Genomic DNA, 25,567 nt, shown 5'->3' on the forward strand with positions numbered 1-25,567 from the left:
GCTGCTGGTAATCGAGTACCAATACCTTGAGATGAGGCCGGTAAGTGTCACTATCATCTCTACTGAATATTTCTCAAACAGGAAGTGACATCATGAGACACCAGATAAAACACAATGGAGCGTTAAGTAACCGTGAACTACTCAAAAAAACAACTTCTCAGAGTCTTTTTGTAAACTCACACCAAAGTCTGGCTGGAAAAGGACCGAGGACTTGGTGGTGACAAAGTTTATTACAGTGATGGATGGCGAGTGTCAGGACTGTGTGTTTGTGAGTGTGTGTGTGTGTGTGTGTGTGTGTGTGTGTGTGTGTGTGTGTGTGTGTGTGTGAGAGAGAGAGAGAAGTGAGGCTGCATTTCCAGCATCTCTCTCAGATCCCTTATAAACTCTGCTAATAAAAATAGACACAAAAGGGACTCGGGTAATAACACCAAGCAGACTGTTGTAATGTATTCTTATCCTTGTGTGTGTGTGTGTGTGTGTGTGTGTGTGTGTGTGTGTGTGTGTGTGTGTGTGTGTGTGTGTCAACATATGAGAGTGTGTGAGAGTGTTTGACACTGAAACGGTTCGTTGCCTTAAAAACATTTTTCTGCTGCTCACACTGTGAGGCGCTGGGGGTGAGAAAATCAGCTAAATGTCAATATAAATGTGTGTGTGTGTGTGTGTGTGTGTGTGTGTGTGTGTGTGTTTGTGTGTGTGTGTGTGTGTGCAGAAAGCTTCTCCATGGCAGCAGCTATCACGGATTGAGCGAGCGGCGTGCCATTCCAGACAATCTGCGCCCCCCTAAGCCTGTTACGCAATCAAATTAACAGGCCGGATGGCCAGGACACACACACACACACACACACACGCCAACACACACACAAAAGCACCCACACACACAGAGACACAAGCACACGCGCGCTTGGGATTTGTCAGGTTAGAGACATAAAGTGCATTTCCGCTGGCCTTCAGAGAGGCTCAAATAACACACACACACACACACACACACACACACACACACACACACACACACACACGGTCACCTGTCAGAGATCAGTCGGTCAAGGATAAAATGTTTATTTATAAACACATTTATCAAATGGAGCAAAAACATGTTGAACTCTGAGAGAGGTTTAAATATAAAGAGTTTATGAGTTCACACACACACACACACACACACACACACACACACACACACACACACACTCAAACACAGATCATACTGTACATTGTGAATAAATATGTCTTAAGTATTTCGATCATCTGACAGCGGGGACATTTCGTCAGTCCCATGACGTATTAATGTAAAGAGTTTATGGGCTCATACACACACACACACACACACACACACACACACAGACTAAGTACAGCCTCAGCAGTGACTGAAAGAGAAGAAAAGAGCTCCATCTACAGAATCTACCAACGCATCAACAGAAAAGCTGTTTGACTGACAGACGGGGGGATTATGGGTAATGTAGTTCAGTCACTGTCACTGATTTACAGACTACAACAACAGAATCTCACAGAGCTTTTGGAAGGATGGGGGAGAAAGAAGATGAGAGGGTGATGAAGTGATGGAGGAGGAGGAGAGGGAGCATTAAGAATTGATGAAGAGGAGCAGAGGGAGGACGTCATGATTTATTCACGAGCTGGCAAGACCAGATCCTCAATCTCAGCTCTGCACACACACTGAAACACACACTGATACACACACATACAGGTCTCAGTGGAAGCAGATGAGGGTGTGTATGTGTGTAATTGATCCACAGAGAGGACTCAGAGCGAAGCAGACTGAGGAGACTCAGGGCTGAGATGAAATAATGAAGTTTCTATTCTTACAGACGCAGTCAGGTGACTTCAGCCAGAGGTCAAATAATCTCCTCCTTCACACATCCAGCTTTGAAACTCAAACTCCCATGATGCCTTTCTGCAAGAAACTGAAACTCTGAAGTGATGGAGTGAGGTGAGTGGTTTTAAAAGTTTGTGACGTATCTTGTTTGTTAATTTTTTTTTTCTTTTGGAGCTAAATTCCTACTTTAATGTCTTTGTTTTAAATCTAAATAAATAGAGGTTGACCGATATGGGTTTTTTGGGGGCCGATGCCGATGCTGATGCTTTCCAAATTTGGGCAGCCGATGCCGATATGCATAGCCAATTTTTCCAATTTGATATTCAGGCCGATTGTTAAATAAATATATATTTATCACAATTTTGTGAAACGCAGCAATTTCTGAGAAACTAAAAGAAATCTATTACAACAAGTCGTGTCCAGTCCTCTGAACATTTATTCAGCTTTCAAAACAATTAAATATTTTTGTCTGAGTAAACACACAATGTAACAAGCAGTAGTAAACATTCACACTCTTCTTAAAATGTCAAAAAAGAAATTTAAACTTATTAATATAATTTGAACAAAAGTATGTAATGTATCCAAGTGGTTCCACAAGTTTGAGGTGCTCGTCTTTTTTGTGCCTGATCAAAAATTGCATCATTTTATACAACAGATCAAAAATCGGCTTTTTAAAAGAAAATACGACCGATGGCCGATAGAGACAAATGTCCAAATATCGGCCCGATATATCGGCCGGCCGATATATCAGTCTATCTCTATAAATAAAATAATATTTAAATTGTAGAATGATAAACGGCGGAGCCACACTGTCCACTCTATATACAGTCTATGGTTCAAACATCTGTAAAGTGAGTATTCCTGGAGGAGGTACCCACAGGGCTCACTTTAAAACAACAAATATGATTCATAAACATAAGAAACTAGAAAAGCACTCAGAGAGCGCAGACTTCCACCAAGCATATTGTGATTGTCACCAACACTTTAGTCCTTCTTTAATGTTATACTCCCTTTCAGCAGACTGTCTGCTACAATTTAGTGTTAGTTGCAGGTTTGTACGATAATTTGTTTCCTGACAGTGTTGAAAATTATGATGAACCAGCACATATTTTATATTCTGGATCTTAGTATCCAGATTATTACCAGGATCTGGATCGTACTTTAACATATATCAGAAATTATGGTGACCTTGTCTTGAATTGTTTTGCAAAGCAATTTGACCATTTATGGTGGAGTTATATACACATATGGTAAAAACGGCCCTATCTCACAATGATAAAGAATCCTTAAAAAAAGTCCTAGATCCAGACGGTGATCCAGATCACCTCCAAAATTTAATCACTTCTTCCTTATACCAGTTTGAAGATTTCCTGACAATTTTATCAAGATCTGTTTGTTACTTTTTGAGTTATGTTGTTCACAGACAAACAGAGAGAGAGAAAAATAAGAAGAGGAGAAAAAGACAGAATGAGAAAAACAAGAGAAAGGAGAAACAGAGAGAGGTATGAGGAAGGGGGGACATCTAGAGAGACGAAAAACTTTGTCGCCATGCCAACCGCGTTACCATGGTAATAAGTCCATTACACACACACACACACACACACACACACACACACAAAAGTGATCTGTTGGACAGTGCAGCTACTACCTCCCCCCTCATTAGGGGAAATCAAAGAGCTTCATCTGATGCCAATCGGGCCTCTGATCAGGATGAGGGAGCCTCCTCATTACATCTCACACACACACACACACACACACACACACACATAAATATGCAACATGTGAGTGTGTGAGCTGATCTACCGGGGGAGAAGAAATAAATGATCACTGCCTCTCCTTCCTCTGCCCCACATTTTAAATCAGAATCTGAGGCTGCAGGAAATCTCCTCTCACTTTAACTCTCTGAACACGATCATCGGATTCTCCAACAACAGAAAACCAGAACGAAATGAAACTCTGCAACTTTACTCTGCAGGTAAGAGGAACCTGCATCCACCAGCTGAGCAGAGAGAGGGGCACGGACATGGATGCAGAAGGAGATCACACAAGAGGAAATACTTCCAATAATCTGTTATTTAATTTTTAAACAACACTAACACTAATATGACAACTTTTTTCCAACAGAAATTCACTTTACGCTCAAATAAAGAACTATATTGGTAGCTCCTTTAACAAAATACCAGTCCCAGGTATGACTTCAAAATAAAAGCATTTCAAAATAACAAGTGGAGTCCCTACAGGGAAATGTCATACCAGACTTTTATTTTGAAAGGCATCCTGTAAGAACTAAAACCAATATATTTTCATGCTTGTGACATAAACAGTTAATACAGACCTTAGTTTCTGATTTTCAGAGTGTTCTGGGTGAAGTCTAAGAGTGTGTGACAGTCTGATCCTGACACACACCTTAGATAAAACACACACCTACATCTCCACAGTTTATTCCTCATTTGGCAAAAGGAGCTTTTCCCCTCTAATGTTTTGGTAGACATGAGTTATATTTTGTGGCTGACCTTAGCCTATGTTTGCAGCTGGACCCTTCAAATTAAAAGACTGGTAAAAGTTGCAGACTTTAAATTTGAAATGTTTATTGTCACAGATTTTATTTTGAAAATCCTGGAACATAAGAGCAAAACAGCGAGCAGTGAGAGCTCAAAGGGTTAAAATGAGAAAAGTTTGCTCCATTGCCAAAGCAAAGTTACATATCTGCTCTCAACATCCTGCTAGACAAAATCAAACACACACACACACACACACACACACTGTAAAAGTATATTAACAGACTGAGAGCACAGCCATGCCAAGGAGAGTCAGCGTGAATCACAACAAATGAAACGAACGCAGACGGCCAACAAAAGACAATCTGTAATAACAGCCTGTGTCTCTGCATGGTGTGTGTGTGTGTGTGTGTGTGTGTGTGAGTGTGTAAACATTACCTGAAATTGCCGGTTCATAGCGTGAAATAAAAGTGTCTTCATGGTGGCTCCGTGCTGTCACAGCTCAGCTCAGAGTGATTAACTGAAGAACTTGTCACTGCGCACAGAGCCCCAGGGAAACACACACACACACACACACACACACACACACGCACACACAGACACACACACAGAGGAAGGCCCGCCAGCTGTTCATCGCAGCGATTAAACCATGTCCTGTCATTGTTTCCCTGGCAACAACATCTGCACAGGAAGGCACACATCTGTCCTTGGAGGCCTCCCGTCAGCCACACACACACATACACACACACACACCACACACACCATGTCACTGTGGGGTGGACAGGAAGCCAGTAAACATGGCAGACTTTCAATCAAATTAAAAAGTTCCAGATATTTCCATGAGTTAAACAAAAAAAACTCTGAGGTGCAGAACTCTGATTTCCCAGAGGTCAGTGAATGCATCACCCTCATAATCAACAATAGGATCAGTCCAAACAAAGAGGAAGCTTTCTTCAGAGAAACAACAATAACACATCCGTAGATCCTAGAGAGAGGGCGAGACAAGGGGCGGGGTTCGAGGACAGAGAAAGAAAGAGATGAGGAAGCAAGAGAGAGGAGAAAAGAGAAAGGAAAGGAGGCAAGGAGAGGAGAAAGAAAGTAGGTAAAAGAAAAGGATGCAAGAACAGAGCTCAAGAGGAAGGGAAGGAGACAGTGACAAGGCCAGAGGAGACAAGAGAAAGTAAGGAAGGAGACAAGTAGACATCAGAGAAGAAGACAGAGGAAGAAATGAGATGAGGGAGGACAAGAGAAAGGAAAGAAGTAAGGAGCTATGGAAAGGAGATAGAAGGGAGGAGGTGGAAGGGAGTTAAAAAATGAGTGGGAACAGAGGAGGGCAAGAAGGACAGAGATAAGGTGAGAAGACAGAAACAAAGAAGGAAGGAAGGAAGGAATGAAGAAACAAAGGAAGGAAGGGAGAAAGGAAGGAAGAAAAGAAGGAAGAAAAGAAGGAAGGGAGTGAGGGGGATACAAGAAGAGACGAAAGAAACAAGGAGGGAAGGAAAGAAGGAAGGAAGAAAAGAAGGAAAGGAGGAAAGGAGGAAGGGAGTGAGGGGGATATAAGAAGAAAGAAACAGGGAAGGAAGGAAGAAACAAAAGAAGGAACTTACAAGGAGAAAGAAACAAGGAAGGAAAGAAGAACGGAAGAAAAGAAGAGGCAAGGAGAGAAGCAATAAACAAGGAAGGGAGGAAGGAAAGAAGGAAAAAAGGAAGGAAAGAAGGAAGTGACAAGGATAGAGAAAAGACACAAGAAAGGAGGGAAGGGAGGAAGGAAGGAAGGAATAGACTGGAAGGGAGAAGAAACAAGGAAGAAAGGAGAAAAAACAAGGAAGGAAGAAAGAAACAAAAGGAACTGACAAGGAAAAGAAAACAAGGAAGGAAAGAAGGAAGGAAGGATGAGACTAGGAGAGAGGAATTGCAAAAGTAATGGAGGTGTGAAGCTAGGAAGGAAAGAAGGAAGGAAGGACAGGAGGAGGAGGAGACAAATATGCAAGGAGAGAGGAGACAAGAGGAATTGGGTAGAAAAGGAGTCGAAGAGAAAAGTACAGGAAATAGAAAGGAAGAGAGCGTTACAGAAAGAAGGGAAGAGGATGAGAAAGAGGAAAGGACCTGATGGAAAATCAAAGCGGAGTAAGGAGGACAGGAGGATAGGAAGTCAATGAGTTAGGGAAGGACAGAGGAAAAGGTCACAGAGGAGAGGGTGACCTTTGACCTTTTCATGGAAACATCAGAACATTTCGGTCCTGATAATTCACGTGTGTGACTCCCTCAGATCAACATCAGGACAAATTCAGCAGCGAAAGCAGCCAAAGAGTTGTTTTTGTAAAATGATTAAAGATGATATTTAACGGTGAGCACCGGGGAAAAGATCAGGGATCTTTGCTGGAATTCCTCAGGAGTCAGAGAAGAGGAGGAGGAGGGATGGAAACAAGCAGAGATGTCAGATTCAAGTCTCCACGCCAAATTCCTGCCCGGGTCAGGTGGACTGTGGCGTGGGGGGAGGATCTGTAACACTCGCTCTCTTAACATGTTCCTCCTCTTCACTGCATCTTCATCCCTAACCGAGGGAAACTCCCCATCAGTCCCTCCTCCTCCTCCTCCTCCTCCAGGAAACTCCCTCTTCACACACACACAAACACACTCCTCAATGTTTCAGGTTTAAATTAGCCGCAGAGGGGAGTTTATTTACAGTTTGAGGGGCTTTTTCCGGAGAGTTTCCTCACTCCTTTTCTGGATCTAATCAGATGTAGATTGTGTCGATGTACTGCCTGCCTCATGTTACAAAAATAATTTATGACTTCACTGAATTTTCTTCATCTTTCCTGCAGCTGCTCTCGCTCTTCTTGAGCCTGGAGCAACAAAAACAGGAAACTGTCTCCAAACTAAAGCAAGCAAACACACAAACACATCAACAAACTCATCGACAAACTCATCAACAAACTCATCGACCCTTTTCAAAGCAATCAGCATTCGAAGGGGATTTCTAGTTAAGCCTTGTGTTGACTGACAAAAATGCAAAATCTGCAAAAGGAGAATTTCTATTTAATGAAAAGATTACGGTGGATACATATACCTGTATCATACTAAACAAGGATGATTGCTGAGGATTTCTTCTGTGTTTGAACAGCTGCTGTAAACTGACACGTTCAGCTGAAGGTCTCCAGTTTACAGGGTCACTCTTTTAACTGGAACACCGGGAGCTGACAGAGACACTTTCACAGTATCAGGCTTAAAGGAGACCATTGGTTTGGAGGTACTAAACCAAGTCCATCACTTCTGGAGGTCAGCTTATTGTGGAAGAAGGGAGGGGGAGATAAAAACACTGTGAGTGCTCCACCAATCAGAGATGTCCAGCTTGCAGGCCCCGCCTCCAAAGGGATCTACTTACATCGGAACTAGGAGAGTGGGAATGTCAGCGATGGAAAAACTTGCCATAACAGCAATATTTCTGTATACAAGCATTCAATAATACTTTGTATACAGCTGATATATTGCGACAAACACTAGTCAGAAATTCTTAAACAAACAGAATATAACAGGTGCTTGATTACTGTTTACACTACAAAAACTGAAATCCTGTCAAGTTATTTTGTCTCATTTTAAGAAGAAAATGTCTTTTTAGACTCAATATGAGCCACATTCACTTTAAAAGTACAGAAAAATGTCTTGTTTGAAGTAATTTAAAAACACAAATGAGGTCTGAATTGCTTGTAACAAGATATAAAAAATCTGCCAATGGAACAAGAAAAATTATTTGTATTCAGACATTATTCTAGTTTTAACAAATTTTACTTTTTTACTTGTTACAAACAACTCACACCTCATTTTTGTCTTTAAATAACTTGAAACAAGACATTTTTCTGGACTGAGCAGTTGAATGTGGCTCATATCAGTTATAACAGGAAGATTTTTGCCAAAAGTAAGACAAAAACATTTGATAAGATTTCAGTTTTTTGCAGTGTTCACCCGAGGCAGCCATCTTTGATTGTGAGGTGTGGCTCCCTGACTTCACATTAGGAAATTCCAACTCTAGGGGGCGTTCCAGTTGAAATTTCCCACTCGGAACTCAAAAATCCGACTTCCGAGAACGAACGGAACGCACCAACGCACCCCACAGGCCATTTTCGGGGGTAAACATACTACCCCAGAACTACAATTAGACCCCAGTTCCTACAGTCTAAAATGCATGTAGCTCTGGGGGAAAGTTCCCATGGTTCAAACACATGTTGTTGAATTGCCTTTGTTTATTTTCTACTGCCATCTACTGGTCTGCAGGCGTAGAGCAATTACTTTTATTTTTTTTTCCCCATGTGTCAATGCTCTGATCATGATATTTCGGGCCTTAGTTCCAAGAATTTGAAATTCCATTTGGTCTAAAAGTTCCCAAAGAAGACCACTGCTAAAGGGTTATTAGGGCCAGGTGTCACCTCAATGTGGACGGAGGGTGCTCCACCATCCAGAAATGTTCAGTTTGCAGGCCACACATCCCTGTTGTTAGGGATGGGTACCTTTCACATCCCATCCGCATCCAGCTTACGCGCCGCCCACCACAAGGGGGCACGGTTTGCTGTGGAAACACAAACAGGATCAGGCTTAATCGTACCAAACTGTGCCAAACCGTACTGAACCGAACTGGACTGGTGGAAACGCGGCTATTTATAATGATACAGTACCAATGCCTGGTACCTGCCAATCGGTAGCAGTACTCAACAGTACCAATTTTTGGTACTTTTGTGTGTTAATGTAGTAAAAAAAAAAAATTTAACAAAAAAATCTCAAATTTTTCAAATAAACATATTTATTCTCCAATATATCACCTTGAAATGCTGTGTTCATGTCCAGAATGGAAAATCACCTACCCTCACAGTCACAAGGACGCATTTAGGTACCTAAACATGGTACCTTTCAATTTTACTTGAATCGGTGCTTGGTACTTTTGACAGAATTTGGTTGGTACTGAGTACCGATTCAAGTACCTAATTTGGTACCCATCCCTAGCTATTGTTCCTGGAATGTTTGAGAGAAGTTCCTCCACAGCAGGATAATTCATAGGTGAAACTAACCAGCCAGGAACTAAATAGTTCCTGCAGTAGAAAAACACTTTTATACTTCTTGGGTGTGATTTTAGAATTGATTTGAATCAACACCCACATCCTGAGGAGAAACTACCAAAACAACCACTGTAATACAGATTTTTAACATTTTAAAATCTAATAATATATTTTTTTAAAAATGTTGATAGGTTGACAAAAAGGCAAAAATAGAGCGAAAAATAATGAGTTAATTGCGGAATAAGAGGACGGAGGTCACTGAACAAAAGCAGGTCTTACATCAGGGTCCTCACAAGTATAACTATGTCAACAAGCCCAGTGTCTTTGTGTGTGTGCGTGTGTGTTTGTGTGTGTGTGTGTGTGTGTGTGTATGTGTGTGTGCGTGTGTGTTTGTATGTGTGTGTGTGTGTGTGTGTGTGTGTGTGTGTGTGTGTGTGTGTGTGTGTGTGTGTGTGTGTGTGTGTATGTGTGTTGTTGTTGTTGCTGCTCTGTGATTGGTCAGTTCCTAGAGAGAGGGCTGCGTTCAGGAAAAGCGGCGCCGGGTTACACTGATTACATCATCAACCCATGACCTCACAATGGCAGTACCCACAATGCCTCATTCACAACAGGCACAGAGGTCCCCACACACACACACATAGTCACGCACACACACACAAACACACTCTCTGACCCTGCCCAGAACATGAGAGGAAACTGACACAAACTCTGGAAAGACGCACAACTTTCGCTTTACTTCGCTCATTTTTTATATCCTACACACACACACAAACACACTCACAAACACACACACACACACACACACACACACACACACACACACACACACACACACACACACTTTCCCTCTCTTCCTATCAATCAATATGTCCTCTTTCGCTCGCTCCCTCGCATCCCATCAATAACCACTCTCGCCAGCGTGGGTGGGGCCGAGGTTTCCATTTTAGGTGTTTAGGCTTGAGCGCACACACTTCCTCCCTCCCTCATAAACACACACACACAAACACACACTCACACACACACACACAAAAGGATGACCACAAATGCAGACAAATCACGGCTGAGTGCTGAACTCCAAACACTGAAATAACTCCTTTTAGAGAGCAAACACAGGCCCAAACCAACTGCCTTTGTTTTTGTATTCTTGACACACACACACACACACACACACACACACACACACACACACACTCACACACACACACTTACACACATAAACAAAGACACCCCCGCTTGCAGAGTCTACTACTTTGTGGTCCAAGTTACGAGGTTGTGACCCTTCAGACTGTAAGTGGATGACTTTTTCCACGGGATGTCTCGTCTACTTGATCCCTCACACACACACACACACACGCACACACACACACAAACACACACACCTGAGCATGTTGATTAAGAGAGTAGTGTGCCATGTGTTTGTGTGTGTGGGCGTTTAAAAGACGCCGGAGAAAGTCAGTCCAGATGGCTGAAGAAGATTAAACACCATCTGCCAGAGAACGCAGCGTGCACACACACACACACACACACACACACACACACACATACACACTTATTCACACACATCCGGGAGGTCCTGTGGTGATTTATAGGATCTGAAAAATAACTTCTTGTGTTTTAAAGTTCATTACATTTTCACATTTGGGTTGTTTTCCTGAGGAGGGATGAATTATGGGATCTGTCCGCAGCGAACGGGCCGAGGAGAAAAACGAGCGTCTGTGTGAGTCACCGCTTATTAATGTGTGTGTTTGCAGCTCCAGTGTGTGTGTGACTTTATTTTTCATTTTACACAACAAGCATCCAGGCATTGTGCTGCCACAGTCCACTAGATGGAGCTGTCAGCACTCTACTACCTGGATGTAAACAGTCACAGATGTCACTGAATGTGAATTCAAGTCGACCTTTCTGCTCCTCAGCTGATCGGAGCAGCTCGAGGGTTAACTCCCGTCAGTAAATCACCTCTGAGGCGACAGATCAGACAGTAATTTGTGGAAAACCTCCTGAAACATCCGGAAAAACAACATTCTTTCTCAGCTAACCAGCCCGGGATGGGTTAAACATCAGAGTGCTGTAATTTACAGCTGTGACAGACACCTGAAGGCAGCACTGTACTAAAGTGTCTGTGAACTCAGAGAGCCAAAGACAGCAGGTACAGACGGTGAGGAAGATGGGTTTAAAACTTTTTCAGATGCATCACTTTGGTCAGATCTCCGACTCGACCAGCTTCCCCTCCAGATGTTCGTCCCGTCCTGCTGTCAAACCAGATTTCACTGAATCCAAAGTGAAAGAGACGAGTCAGTGGAGCTCGAACGCACTCGGCTCAGTAAAGACACCTGACATTTACAGACCGTTATACATTTCTGGTGATTTCTGTCAGTTTGATACAGCTCACTCGACTCACTGCTTCTCTGTCTGCTGCTGACGTTGGGTTTGAGATGTTTCCACGGTTCCCTGAACACAGGAACAGCTAATACAATTAGTCCATCAATCAATTAAAGGGTTCTCTGTAGAAAGTGGGTCAGCGGACGGGAAACACTGACTCAACTCGTCTCTTTATTAATGCTAAATTTAAGCTTCTGCTGTTTAACCGGGAGCACTTTCACTTCTGATGACACCAACATCATCCGTTTGGATTTTTTTAGAGATGCAAGATAACTGTGATTTTTTTTTGGATTAAATAAAAAGTCTAGACTCATCATTATACTGTGTGTTAAGTCCTGGATTAATTTGATTACGTGTAGTCTCATTACACTTAATACGAGACAAGTCCAAAAAAGTCTTATTATAAGAGATTAAAAGACAAAAATGAACTCTGACCTCTTAATACTTCTTTCCTCTCCTGTTTGAACTAAAGGTGCTTTTCGACTGCAGGAACCAGGGTCTAAATTTAGTTCCTGGGCAGCTTGAAAAGTCTGTACTCAGGAGGGAACTTTTATCTTTTTATTCCATTTATGAAATCATTAATTTGTTTGTTGAAAAAAGAGTTTTAAAGATTCTCACCTGCAACATGTACACTAGAGCTGGGGCAATTCGCTATTCTTATGATTTGATTCTTTTACGATTTTTGGGGTGCCGATCCGATTTAGATTGCGATTCTTTGATATTTAGGATTTTTGCAATTTTTAGTTTATTTTTTGAACACCAGACCATGGGAAAAAGTTACTTTATCAGGAGCCATATTTTCCCATTAAATGCACATCACTTAAGTCAGAGAGAAACATTTCGCCCTCTGCTGGTGAAAAGTAGGAACTTTTTTTTCCAACCCTGTTTATTAACAAAGACTAAAATTAAGAATTTGAATTTGAAAAGAAAAATCGAGTTTTCGACAAAGACTCCCAATTTTGATATTGTCAAAAAAACCCCGATACGTTGTATAACAATTTTTTGTCTTACCCCTAATGTAAAACATTAGCCAATAAAAGCATTAATGACTTATTTTCACTGGAAACTGTTTAAATAGACACAATTTGAGCCACGGCTGCCTGAAAAGCTTGAAAAATATCTTCTTTCAGTGAGGTCTCCACAAAAACTGCTCCCCCTGGTGGCTGGCTGCAGTATAGGTTTAAAAATACGGCTTTCCACCCATTCCAGATGGGCTGTGGTCAAACTTTAAAAAATTAATACACCTCGTAGAAATGTTTCTCACGTCTGATTGTTGTGGTGATTTGAAGATATCATTTGGCTGCCATGTATCCAAGTCCTCTTTTTCTGAAAAGTTTCATTTTCATCAGTTATACAAGGTTAAAAACGAGGCTTTACGTAACATTTAACGATGATTGACAGCTGCCGTTCTCATGTATTTTTTCGGGGATTGTAATATGTAAAAAGTGATTAGACTTTCGAAAGAAAAAAATATTATCATTTTTGTCACTCAGCTCCACTCAGATTCTCCCAGAATCCCTGGCGCCTGAGACGGCAGTATTTTCACTACAAAACCGTACAATGATAAATGGCGGAGCCACGCTATCCACTCTATATACAGTCTATGGTTCAAACAATATTTATTTTTCAGGAAACTTGACGCGCTTATTTCTCTATAGGTGTCATTTTTGTTCTCTAATCTCTTTGGATAAGTAATTTTTTGACTTTTCAGGTGAATGTGGCACATATTGAGTAATGTAAGACAATTATTCTAAAGTAAAGACATAAGAAGAACCTGCTCCTCTTGCAGGATTTACATTTTTGGGAACCCATGAATGAAGCGAGTAACTCGTGTGACTCAAGCGAGTTTCTGCAATTGGTGTGAACACGACATGATACTGCTGAGAATTTCTACTTTTAGTTGTTTTACTCAGACTAGCTTAAAGATATTCGTTTTTATGATACAGAAAGAACATTTAAGTACATAAATAAACTTTTAACAGTTTCATCTGCTCTGAAATTTAGATTAAAAACCTCTTTAAATCTGTAACTATGTGTACGTTAGAGTCAGAGGTCAGTGTGTGTCTCTCCCGCAGCGAATAAATGACCTCATCCAGGGTCCAAACATGATACTGCCTGTCAAGCACACATGCACACACACACACACACACACACACACACACACACACACACACACACACACGCTCTGAGCAGCAGCAGATGGCAGCAGATGTTCCCTCAGAGAGCAGAGATGTTCGTTACGCTGTCTGGGAAACATTTTAGGACTAGCTGGGGGCATTGGTGTGTGTGTGAGTGTGTGTGTGTGTGTGTGTGTGGTACTGACCCAATACTAAGCAGTGCAGTCAGTGTGTGTGGGGTGTTTGCAATCTTACACTCACTTATCAACTTGTGATAAAGGATCAATCTGACTTCCAAAAGTCGAAGGTAAAGATCCAAGATTTCAGTCTGATCCAAACTCCCGAAATTCAGGATGAACAAACACGAGCACTGAATCGCTTCAGCAGCTGTACACAGAAATGTCACTGCCAAACAGAAATCCAAATGTGTTATTAGGTGATAAAATAGTCGTCAGTGATGTTTTTAGCTGCAGACTTAAAAAGTGTGATCCAAACGAAGGTCCTCACAAATATAGAAAGACTCCAGCAACTTTCACACTTCAAGCAGTGTGACACAGAAAGAAAGAGCCGCCTCATTAGCTCAAATTAACCTGAGACACACACACACACACACACACACACACACACACACACACACACACACACACACACACACACACACACACACACACTTGCACAGTCAGTTTAAGCCAATGGAAAAGTCAGACTCACTCATTAACTGCTCTGTTTTATATTCATCCTCACACACACGTACGCACGATGTGATGCTCATACTGTTTTCACCTCCAGCTTCCTGCCTCAAGGCTTCTGTTTGTGTGTGTGTGTGTGTGTGTGTGTGTGTGTGTGTGTGTGTGTGTGTGTGTGTGTGTGTGTGTGTGTGTGTGTGTGTGTGCTGCAGACTCTGGAGAGTGAGGTAATGAGTGCTCAGCTCTTCTCAGACAGTAGATCTATAAACCATCTCCTCTGCATTTAAAAATCGATGCGTGCAGCTGCTCTGCCCGCCTGCCGCCAACACACACAACACACACACACACACACACACACACTAAACACACTTAGAGTTTCAAACTCGGCATCTTGTCAGTGAGAGTGGGGTCAGATCTCTCATCCAGGACATTAAATGTGCTCTTTCTGTTTCTCACCTCAAAGCACCTTTGCTGGCTGTGTGTGCGCGTTTAGTCAATTTCACGTTTTAACATCCTCGTCACCACTGATACTCTGCGGCTATATGAGTAATTAATATTTCATGGCTGCCTTCAATGCGTCTTATTTGAAAGCAGAAACCTCCAGTCTAAAAATATGAAGCCTAAGTGGAAGTTTTAAAAACTGCAGTTCCTCGAGTGTCCACTTGGGGCTGGCCGCTGAAACACCAGAAACCACTTACACATCAATTCAAAAAAAGCTGATACAGCATGAGGCTGTCCTGCCTCATGCTGTATTCTCACCATAGGATGTATAACATATGGGTGAAGTATCTGTGATGTCATCTATTTGTTTCTGATACTGAGATTAGAAGCCAATCGTCAACAGAAGCCATGTTAGAAATCAACCTAGCTTTATTGGATAGGAAAAGGAGATATGTGGGTTTTAATCATTTTCTTAACCAGGCTGTAAACATGTTTACTTTTACTATAAAAATCAGATTCTTCAATGTGTGTGTTCACAGGCTTAAAATGTGATATTTATTGACAAAACCTGTACTTAGTAGAGCTTGTGAATGTAAAATCCTGACCTAAAAAGAGCTGTTTGGATTTTGGGGATTTGCCGACGTTAGCGATTCCCTTTGTGACCAATCAGGAGCAAGTCTGACCTGATTGGTCCAGCTACCCCCAAACCCCTTCCCCTGCTGCTGCTCCAGCAGCCATCACTGCTCTGTTTTTGGCTGTAAACAGACACATAGTTCCATGCCCAAGCTTCCCATCTCAGAGGAAGACAGACTAAGTGTCTAGAGTTCATTTATCAAGGACATGTTCCAGCTACACTCAGTAAAACTGTGCATGTGTGTGCTAGTCACTTCACGGCCGACTGCTTTTCCAACTTTGGACAGTACAACAGAGGGCTAGCCAATGGACTGGTCCTGAATCCAGGTGCATTACCAACCATCCACCAACAAACCTGGGACCCTGGAAATGTGAGTATTTTAAATGCTGTGTGCTGTGGAGCAGATGTAAGAGCTTTTCCTCAGTGTCCCCCTTGTCTCTGTGTTAGCTTCAGGATGCTAACTTTAGCTGCGGTTAGCCTATTGTTTTAGCCTGTAATGTTACGGTAAACAAGCTTTGCTGTTTTCTAAACATTGTGCACTCAGAGCTCGTGGCGCCGCTCTCAGTGACGTGGAAGAGCGGGGCGGTATCAGCGGTGGCTCATTTACATATGAAGGCCACGCCCACTAAATCAGAGCGTTCTGAACAGAGGGGCTATGAGAGCCTGGAAACAATGCTGCTGTGCTTGATTTATTGGCTTTTTGGACCAAAACATGTTGCTACCATTTCATGAAGACATCAATGATCCATATTAAACTGCAGAAAAGGAGCAGAATATGGGACCTTTAACGTGTCAGTTTCTATGTATTTTCTATATATTTGTATGAATTTAATTTAAATAGTCAGCTTTTAAGTCAAATGAGCTGTCCGTTTCCTCTTTCTTCGACGACACACTCCACTGCAGCCTAATCTTCTGTCAAACTGATGCAAATGTTCCTGTAATATTCAAATGTGAAGCCTCAGTCCGGCGCTCGGCTCAGCTGCAGTGCAGATGAAGCTCCTGCAGCAGAGTATCACATTAAACCGCTGCTGATTCTGCTGCTTCCTCCTGAACGCAGGGAGAGTCAGCAGCGCTCAGAGACATCACACCGCCGCCGTCGCTGCCACCATGAAAATGAACTCAGACTGTAGCTCAGGAGGTGACAAACCCATCAGTGCAGATCAGGATTTAATTTTCTGTAGATTTGTTTCAGTCGGACGGAGGGATGAGATTATCAGATGGAGAGCTCAGTGAAAATGAATTCTGAAAAGCAGCTGAGTCATATTCAAACTTCCTCTGACTGAGATGAACAAGATTTGATGATAAATGTTGTAATAAAAGGGACATTTTATATCGTTAAATATCGTTTTACTGTAAGGGAGACAATCTGCTGCGACTCTCTTTTCCGGGGAACATGATTCAGGAAAGCTTTGAGAATTAATTTGAGTCATTTGAGGTATAAATGCTGTGTTAAATGAACTTCCTGTGCCGTCTCTTTTATAATCTGCAGCTCAGTGTTACAGTTCCTCCTCACAGAGCTGTTACAACATCAAATAAAGTTAGTGCACGGTTTGAAACTGGGGCACAGGAAGAGAATGAATCAGGCAGGAGGGTTTACCTTCAGAGTAAATTACAACATCCAATCCAGAAATAACTCCCGTACGCTAACGACTTGACAAATAAATGATGATATCGAGCCCAGTGGAGGATCAGAGGGAGGATTTCTCTCTTCCTCAGCGCTCACATGAGTCACGGTTTTCATAGTGAGCCGCACAACGCTTCACTTTCAAACCAGTAATTATCCAGCAGGAGTAGGCGTCAGTTTTCTCAAACATCATCAGAGAGAAACGCAGAGCTTTGTAACGGAAACACACACACACACATACACACACACAGACAGCAGCTGCCATCAGTGAGCTCAGAGTGTGACATGTTGTCAGTCCAAACAGAGCTGCTCGTGTTTACAGTGACTCCAGAGACCAACCTGCAGCCTGCGGCGTGCAAGACGGGAGGAGAAAGGTGAAACAGACTTACGGTGCAGGCAGGCATGGAGTCGTCGTCCCCCACAGAGTCCTCGGGGTCATGATGTGGATCCTGTAATCATGAACACACACAGAAAAGAGACGTCACACACCAACACACTAACACACACCTGCCTGCTGAAGTGACGTGGTAATTACTGCTGCTCCCGTTGTGATCCTGACAGGCGGATCAACGTCACCGCTTCAGGTCTGGACATGTTCACCTGGGAAACGGCTGGAAACACGACAAGATGCCGCAGGTACTCACCGCACGGGTTTGACATTTAGAGCAGGAATACACACTAAAAAAACTGATATCTAAGCAAGTGATCGTCTTTTTTTGTGAGTAAAAACTGATTATTTGACTCAATATGAGCCACAGTCACCAGACACAACCAGAAAATCTTTTAATTCAAGATATTAAAAACCAATAATGACCTCTGACCTCTCTTTTACACATTTAATCGGAAAAAGCCAAAATGCAGTATAAAAAATCTGCGTTTACACGGAAACTCTGAGGGACTGAAAACGCTGTAGTGAGCATGCCAAGCCTGTAGGAGGCGCTATGACTGCTTTGTCCAGAAGCCGCTTTTGGTAGATCTCCTCTGAAGTAGAGTTGGGCCGATCATCTGGTGTATTGGTGAATACTAAGAGCAGAATAGGAGCAATAGATGAACGTTTTGTTGAAAGACAGTCAGCAGATTCAGCAGATTGAGCACAACACGATAGTTGGCGACGATCGTAACACCGATACTGTTGTCATGCGGAGTGTGACGTCGGCGCTTCCACTGAAAACGCCGGCTTACTGCTTACATGGCAACAGTGTCGGCAGCGTTTCAGAAAAATTTCACTCTGGAGGCCGTTTGCAAAAGTTTGGCGTTTCAGGTCGGCTAAAACGCCGTTTCCATGGAAACGTGAGTCCAAAATGCAACAAAACTTTTGCGTTTAACCCTAAAACCCTTGTGTTCAGGGCCCTCAAAGTTTCAATGTAGTTCCTGAGTGGTTAGAGAGTTGCTACTCAAGGGTAAAAAAAAAAAAAAAAAAATCCCCCCTCTGAGTAGAGACTTGTCATAGTACCCTGGAACTAAATTTAGAGAATGGTTCCTGTGGTTGAAAAGCACCTTTAGTAACTGAAATTATTCATATAAACAAGAAAAGAAAAGGTGTGAAACAAGGTCAGGCATCATCCAGAATTAAGACACTTTTCTGGACTTGTTAGACATTTTTTATTAAAAATAAGACATAAACACTAACTTTTATTTCAGTTTTGCAGCGTCCAGCCTTTTAAATGTTAAGAGATTGGCTGAAAGACTTTTGTTTCTGCTTCTTCTTTCAAGGTCATTAAAATAGTAGCTTCAAATAAAGAATGAACAAATACAACAAATTAAAGGATAAAAGTTCTTTCGTGAGGGACTAAATTGAGATTCTGGTTCCTGCAGTTGAAAAGCACCTATAGCAACTGAAACTTGGAGCGTGAACAAGAGAGTGCAAGTTTTTGCATCTTTTCATCTTTTTGTATAATAACTCAGACTAGATCAGCAAATGTTTGGAGAATTTCAATTAAAACTGGCCTCTCTATACATATATATGCATAGTTTTTGTTATTAAGCTCTTGTTTTCTTCTTTAACAGTATGGTCTGGTATCATGGGAAAAAACAAAGTGTGACTTACTCATGATGACCCCTGTCTGTTTTAAGCTGCCTGTTGTATAATTTTAATGAAATAATAAAAACAAAGTATAAAATCTGGCCTCTCGTTTTACAACAACAACAAAAGATCAGTCGCTTCATATAGAGTGAAGTTTGGAAAGTACCATCTTCTGAGCAGAGACCTATTCAAGTGCCCAGGAACTAAATCCAGACCCAGGTTCCTGCAGTTAAAAAGCACCTTTAATGCCTGAAACTTTGAGGGCACCATCAGAGGCTTCACCTTTCTTCATTCATTGATCGACTGCAGCTTTGTCCTCTTTCTAACCTTCCTCGTCTCCCTCCTCCTCCTCCTCCTGATCCATCACTCTTCGTCTCTCCCTCAGGTTCCTCCTCCCCGCGCTGCACTTACCGGTGAAGTAAATACTCAGCGTAATGGCTTTTATTGTTGTGATTGTTGTGCTCAGTGGTAGTATGGGTGCTATCAGTGTCTGAATCACAGCTGTTGTTGCAGCAGGGAGCAGACTAATCTGTCTTACGTAATGCTAATTCACTCATATGTGTTGTTTTGATTTTTCCTGTTGGCCGAGCAGACGAGGTGCAGGGTGTCCGAGTTTGGTGGCCCGTCTGTGGACTCATATTTATTTATTTCTGATCTGGACTCAGTTTGAACCCCCTGTCACTCGGAGCAGGGACATGATGAGAGCGTTTTTTTTTTATTTAATGAAAGACGCCCACTCGAGGAGCGGCGCGTTTCACCTCTGAATGCTCGGTGGCACAGATTGAAAACATGAACGTGGGCAGCTGAAGGCCTTGATGTAGCTGCAGAATGAAGCTTTTAACAGACCTGATCTTTAATGTCGACGTACAGCGGACTGATCTGCATCCTTTGAAAAGAAACACACCAACACACAGTCCTCTTTATGGTTCATTGAGCTCAGGCTATGCATGGATTGACGCTGCTCATACCTGAAAATGCTCCAACAAATATGTCAGTTCCCGTGACGGATACGCTTGAATGAGCTGGAGAATTCAAATCAATCACACATCCAAATCTCTACAGTCTGTGCAGAAACAAACTTAAAGCTACAGCATGAAGAAACGTGAATATTCAGCATTATCTGACAGAAATTAGAGGGTTTAAAGGTGGGTGTCAGAGTTACGCTCAGATAAGCTGCAGATAAATTAAAATAACTGACTGGGCTCATAAACACCTGCACACACCTGTCCCCTCAACGTCCTACACTCCCTCTCTGACTCTATTTACACCTTTTATTAACATGGGATCTGTGTGCGTTGGTTAATGAATGACATCTGATCAAACACCTCCTGCAAACAGCGGATATTAAAAAAGATTTGCGCCGTCTTAACGCTGCCTGCTCTGATATCAGGTATCAACAGGAGAAAGCAGGTGAACCGGAGCTTCGACAAACACACACACACACAGAGCATCCAGGTCAGGAGAGGACAAGCTGATGTCCTCTGTCATGGAGCGTGTTTGACCTCCCACATCCCCGACAGAAGCAAAATTAGCCTTTAAATGAAACTACAACAAAGTATCGGAGCCGTGTTAAAGAAAACTAAGCAATACCAAATTTCCCCAGAACACCAGACAGGTCTGAAAATGTCGACATGATCCTGAAACATGCAGATGGTCGCTCTGACCTTGACAGATGTCACACAAAGAACTGCTTCAGCCTCAGTATTTAGTTTATCCACCTGTGTGTTGATACATTTCCTGAGAACTTCATCACTAATTATATCCCATGACTTCTGCAACTCAAGACGAAGGCTCTCCTTTGAATGTTCAACAGATCTGTCCACTTTGTTTTACGACTCGACCAAATCTGCTTAACGGGGTTAAAGTCTGAGCAAGTCCATCATCTTCAATGTTTCTCTTTGAAAGGAAAATGACTTAAACTCCTTATGATGGCCTGATTCTTTGGTATACAGAGAATCAAGATGATTTTCTACTTATTTTATTCATTTTATGGGTATTTTAACGACTAATTCAACATCAACAACTAAATATGTACAACTGAATTAATATGCCACATGTTATTATAATTTTGGTCACCACTGTATCACGATTTTATTTCAGACGTTTTTCTTAAAAAAGGTCTACAAACCAGACGTTGTAATAAAGTTCTAGGCCAGTGTGCAGGAACTTTCTTCAGTTAACACTTTTCTTTACAAGAACCAACAAATAAAAACCTTTACCCATTTAATGTGAGTTTTAAAAAAGATGTAACATCTTTTTTTTGGCATCATTTCAACAAGATTCGGTCAAAGTAAAAGACTTCAAATGTCCAGGGTTTATTTTTTTATTTGTAACACCTTTATCTATAAAAAACAACAAATAAAACTTCTACTTTTTTCCCTTGTGACTATTTAAAAAGATGTAACAGCTTTTTTTTTGGCATTGTTCCGACAAGTTTAGTCAAAGTAAAAAGACTTCAAATGTCCAGGTTTCTTTTTTTATTTGTTACAACTTTTTTTCTAGAAATTTAAGTTACATTTGCAGAAAAGTCGTTGAATTATATAGCATTTTTTCCTATTTATACAAGTCCTTTTATAAATAAAGACTTCAAAATTTTAATATCAAGTCCAAAAAAAATTATAATTTTTTTTTTTTTACATTTTTTAAAAACGTTAAAACCATCATGACTTTTTCTAAAAACTCAAGAGATTTTTTTCAATAAAAAATTTTATATTAAAAAAACTTGAGTCTGAAATTACTGCTTTTTTTCTTAAGAAAAAAAAAAAAAAAATCTTTAATTTTACCTTTTTTTTTAAGTTTCAATTTCACTCCAACACCATTACCCGTTTTTTTAAACATTTATTTTTTTAATTCCCTTTTTACATTTTTTTTCCTTTAAAATGAAAATCATTTGTTCTTGTGACATTTTATTATACTTTTTTATTACAGCAAGAAATTACAATTTTTGGTTCCTGTCATGAAACTTTTTTGTCATAAAAATTTTATTTTTCTTATATTAGTTTTTTTTCCGAAATTCAGTTTTACTTTTTTTTATTGAGACTGTTTTTCATGAAAATTTTGAGATAATCAAATTTTTTATTTAACAACTTTCATTGCAGCAAAAGAAGAATTGACATTTTTTTCGTCTCACCTTCTCTTTCAAAACTCGATCCACAACTTTATTCTTGCAGCAGATCAGCTTCTCATTATGTTATAACTAAAGTTTTGCTCTAAGTTTACACAACTCTGTTTAGGGAATCTCTGATTCTTTTTACCCAGATACTCCTGATGTCACTCCTGATGTGATATTATTAATATTGAGAAATAAAAACATTGAAGAGTGAGTGGAAGGTGCAGGCTGTAACTCATGTCATTTTAAAGACAGAGGAACTGTTTGACTGTGATATAATAAAACCTTTTACACCTCCAGGCCATGTTAACACTCCTGATCTTTAATGCATTTTTTACTGCAGCATGAAAACATTAAAGCTTTCAGTCACCTTCATCTACACACATCCATGTTCCTGCAAGTGCAGCCCCTCTCTGCTCTTTGTGCGCGCTGAATGATCTTCCCCTCGGGCTGAAGCATCTCGTCTTCATTCCACGACTTCAAACTCTTTTGTGTGTGACGGCGTGTGTGTTTTTTCAACGTCTTTGTTGCGTGGTGGCCTGGAAGAAAAGCTGGTACGACAACTTACGCTCGGTTATCAGACACATCCCTGCACGCTGAGGGGCTTTACAGGTGAACACGAGGAGGTCAAAGGTCGGTTTGATTGAGGCGAGGGCGCAGCGGTTGATTGTGAGGTGAGAGGAGGTCACGGGGGAAAACGAGGAGCAGGTACGAGCGTGTTCGGAGAGGAGAAGCTGGCAGTGACTCAGAGCATTTTTCAGCTTGAATCAGGTTTGATTATTCATAATCTGCCCACAGTCTCACACACACTCTCACACTTGCGCACACTCACACACAGCTATTTCTCCATGCAGACCTTGTGACACCTCATACCGGAAGTGGACACACACACACACACACACACACGCTCAGACGTCAGCTCTTCCTGAATCATGCGGCTGCAGTGGATCCGCCTCCTGCTCTTTATGAAGATTCTCAAACTTGTAGGACAACAAAAAGAAACAAACCGAAGCTTTTTTTGTTTCAATCTCGGTTTTAGAGACAGGATGTCGTTTCTGAAGATCTTTGACTCGACCTGTTTGGTGCTGCAAAGACTTTCCCACACACACCGTCTGAAGACAAACCACTAAAAGCATCCAAAAAGAGAGACGCTCCTCTCACACTGGATATTATTTACGCCATATTTATATTCTTAGAAAGCATTACTGTGACCAAACAATCACATTATTTTCAGAGTAAAACTAACAACAGTTTAAACCTCAAACTTTCTAAAAACCCAGGACTGATTTGTTTCCTTTCTGCACCAAAACACAACTTTGATTCTTCGTCGGCAGCTTCCTAAACATGAGGGTCTGCTGTGTGTTTTTCTGTTATTATGCAATAACAAGGAAATGTTCCAACCTGAGCCTCCAAACCTCAGAAAACACTTCAACAAATCCTTGTTTTGACACATGATCCCCTATTTTTCTGTGTAAGGAGCGATCTGTGCAGGAGGGCTGGAGTTATTTTTAAGTTTAGGTGCTCTAACGAGGTGTTTCCTATGTCTTTGTCTATTTATTCCAGGTTCAGACCCAGGATGAAAACCGCATAAAATACAGTGGATAAATTAAATTAGATGCCTTTTACTATAGCTTATCCAATCTAAACGTTTTAAGAGAAACTTTTAAGGTTGATATTTAAGCACTCCTTTGTTTTGTTGCATGGTAATGTCAAAATTAAGTCCATTAAAGCTGCATATTTCTACCAGGCTCAGAGATTTACATTATCATCAGGCATAATGTGATCATTGGATCATTTTTCTCTGTAACAGGAAACAGTTTAACCCCCAAGTCAGGCTCTATAAAGAAGATTTGATGCCCTATGACAAGTGAAAACAAGATAAGTAAATAAGTAGGGATGGGTTCCGCTCACATTTGAAACGATATGAGGAAAAAAATAATAATAATTTGTTTAATAATGATTTTTTTTTTTAATTTAATATTTTTTATAATTAATATATAATATAATATAATTAATTTTTAATATATCACCTTATAGTGTTGCGTTCATGTCCAGCATGGAAAATCCCATACTCTTCCACTCCTTCACAGTCACTAAGATGCATTTAGGTACCTAAACATGGTACCTTTTGATTTTTCAAGAATCGGTACCCGGTACTTTTGACAGAATTCAGACGGTTCCTATAAAAGTACCTAATTTGCTACCCATCCCAATAAATAAGATGGAATATATGTTACAATACAGTATGACAGGATGCAATATAATGTGATACAACACAGTACGACAGTTTTATGATACGCTACGTTAGGTTACAACACAATATGATATACATGATTTGATTTATATAATATGCTACGACACATCATAGGGATGGGTACCTTTCACATCTGAAACGATATGATACCAATGCCCGGTACCCGTCAATTGGTATCAGTACTCAACGGTACCGATTTTCAATACTTTTGTGTTTGTTTATGTGGTAATTCTTATACTTCGTTATAAAAAATATAATTACACATAATAAAATCTGAGAGTTTTAGGATTTATTTATTTCTCAATATAAACTTGCAATGCTGTGTTTAAGTCCAGTATGGACAGTTGTGTACTGTTCCACTCCCTCACAGTCAGAAGGATGCGTTTAGGTACCTAAACATGGTACCGTTTGATTTTACATGAATTGGTACTCGGTACTACAGACAGAATTTGGTCGGTACCTATAAAAGTACCTAATTTGGTATCCACCCATAACACCACATAACATGACACAATATGCTACGAAATGGTACAACAACCATAGATTGTATAAAACATGGATGTAGTCTCCCCTACGTCACCTGTCTGTTTCTGAAACGGAAATTGAAGCAGATCGGCTATCGGAGCCAGATTGGTAGTGGCAGGGCTTCGCCTACAGCTATAGGGCGCCTGTCCGTCGCATGACCTTGAGCTGTGCCTCTGATTGGGCGAGCTTACGATCTTTATATCTTCTGAACGACCGAGTTAGAAAAAAAATTCACCCCCCATACAGTTGGTGCTGATAGTAAAATTAGCGACTCAGACAGGAGACGTTTTTTGAACCAGGCTGTAAATAGGTTAATTTCTGCTTTGAAAACAACTTTTTTTGGCTTGGTGTGTATGTGACTTCCGCTACTTCCGGAGCCAGCCTCAGGTGGACACTCGAGA

At 41.1% G+C, this 25,567-nt stretch overlaps 1 protein-coding gene across 4 annotated transcripts in view; it reads right to left on the reverse strand.

The window, feature by feature from the left end:
• Positions 1–25,567, reverse strand: part of rps6ka3b (ribosomal protein S6 kinase, polypeptide 3b) — a 58,838-nt gene that overhangs the window by 31,319 nt on the left and 1,952 nt on the right. For 3 of the 4 annotated variants that reach the window (XM_074693394.1, XM_074693395.1, XM_074693393.1), the window contains one exon: positions 17,645–17,704. In XM_074693394.1, coding sequence (XP_074549495.1) covers positions 17,645–17,704 — 60 coding nt within the window. Of the gene's footprint in view, positions 1–4,764; positions 4,867–17,644; positions 17,705–25,567 lie in introns of those variants that run through there. The other variant, XM_074693398.1, reaches the window with a different exon arrangement.

The sequence above is a fragment of the Halichoeres trimaculatus genome, unplaced genomic scaffold (genome assembly GCF_033239565.1).
Source record: "Halichoeres trimaculatus isolate MK-OKI-2021-1 unplaced genomic scaffold, fHalTri1.1 fHalTri1_scaffold_18, whole genome shotgun sequence".
NCBI lineage: Eukaryota > Metazoa > Chordata > Actinopteri > Labriformes > Labridae > Halichoeres > Halichoeres trimaculatus.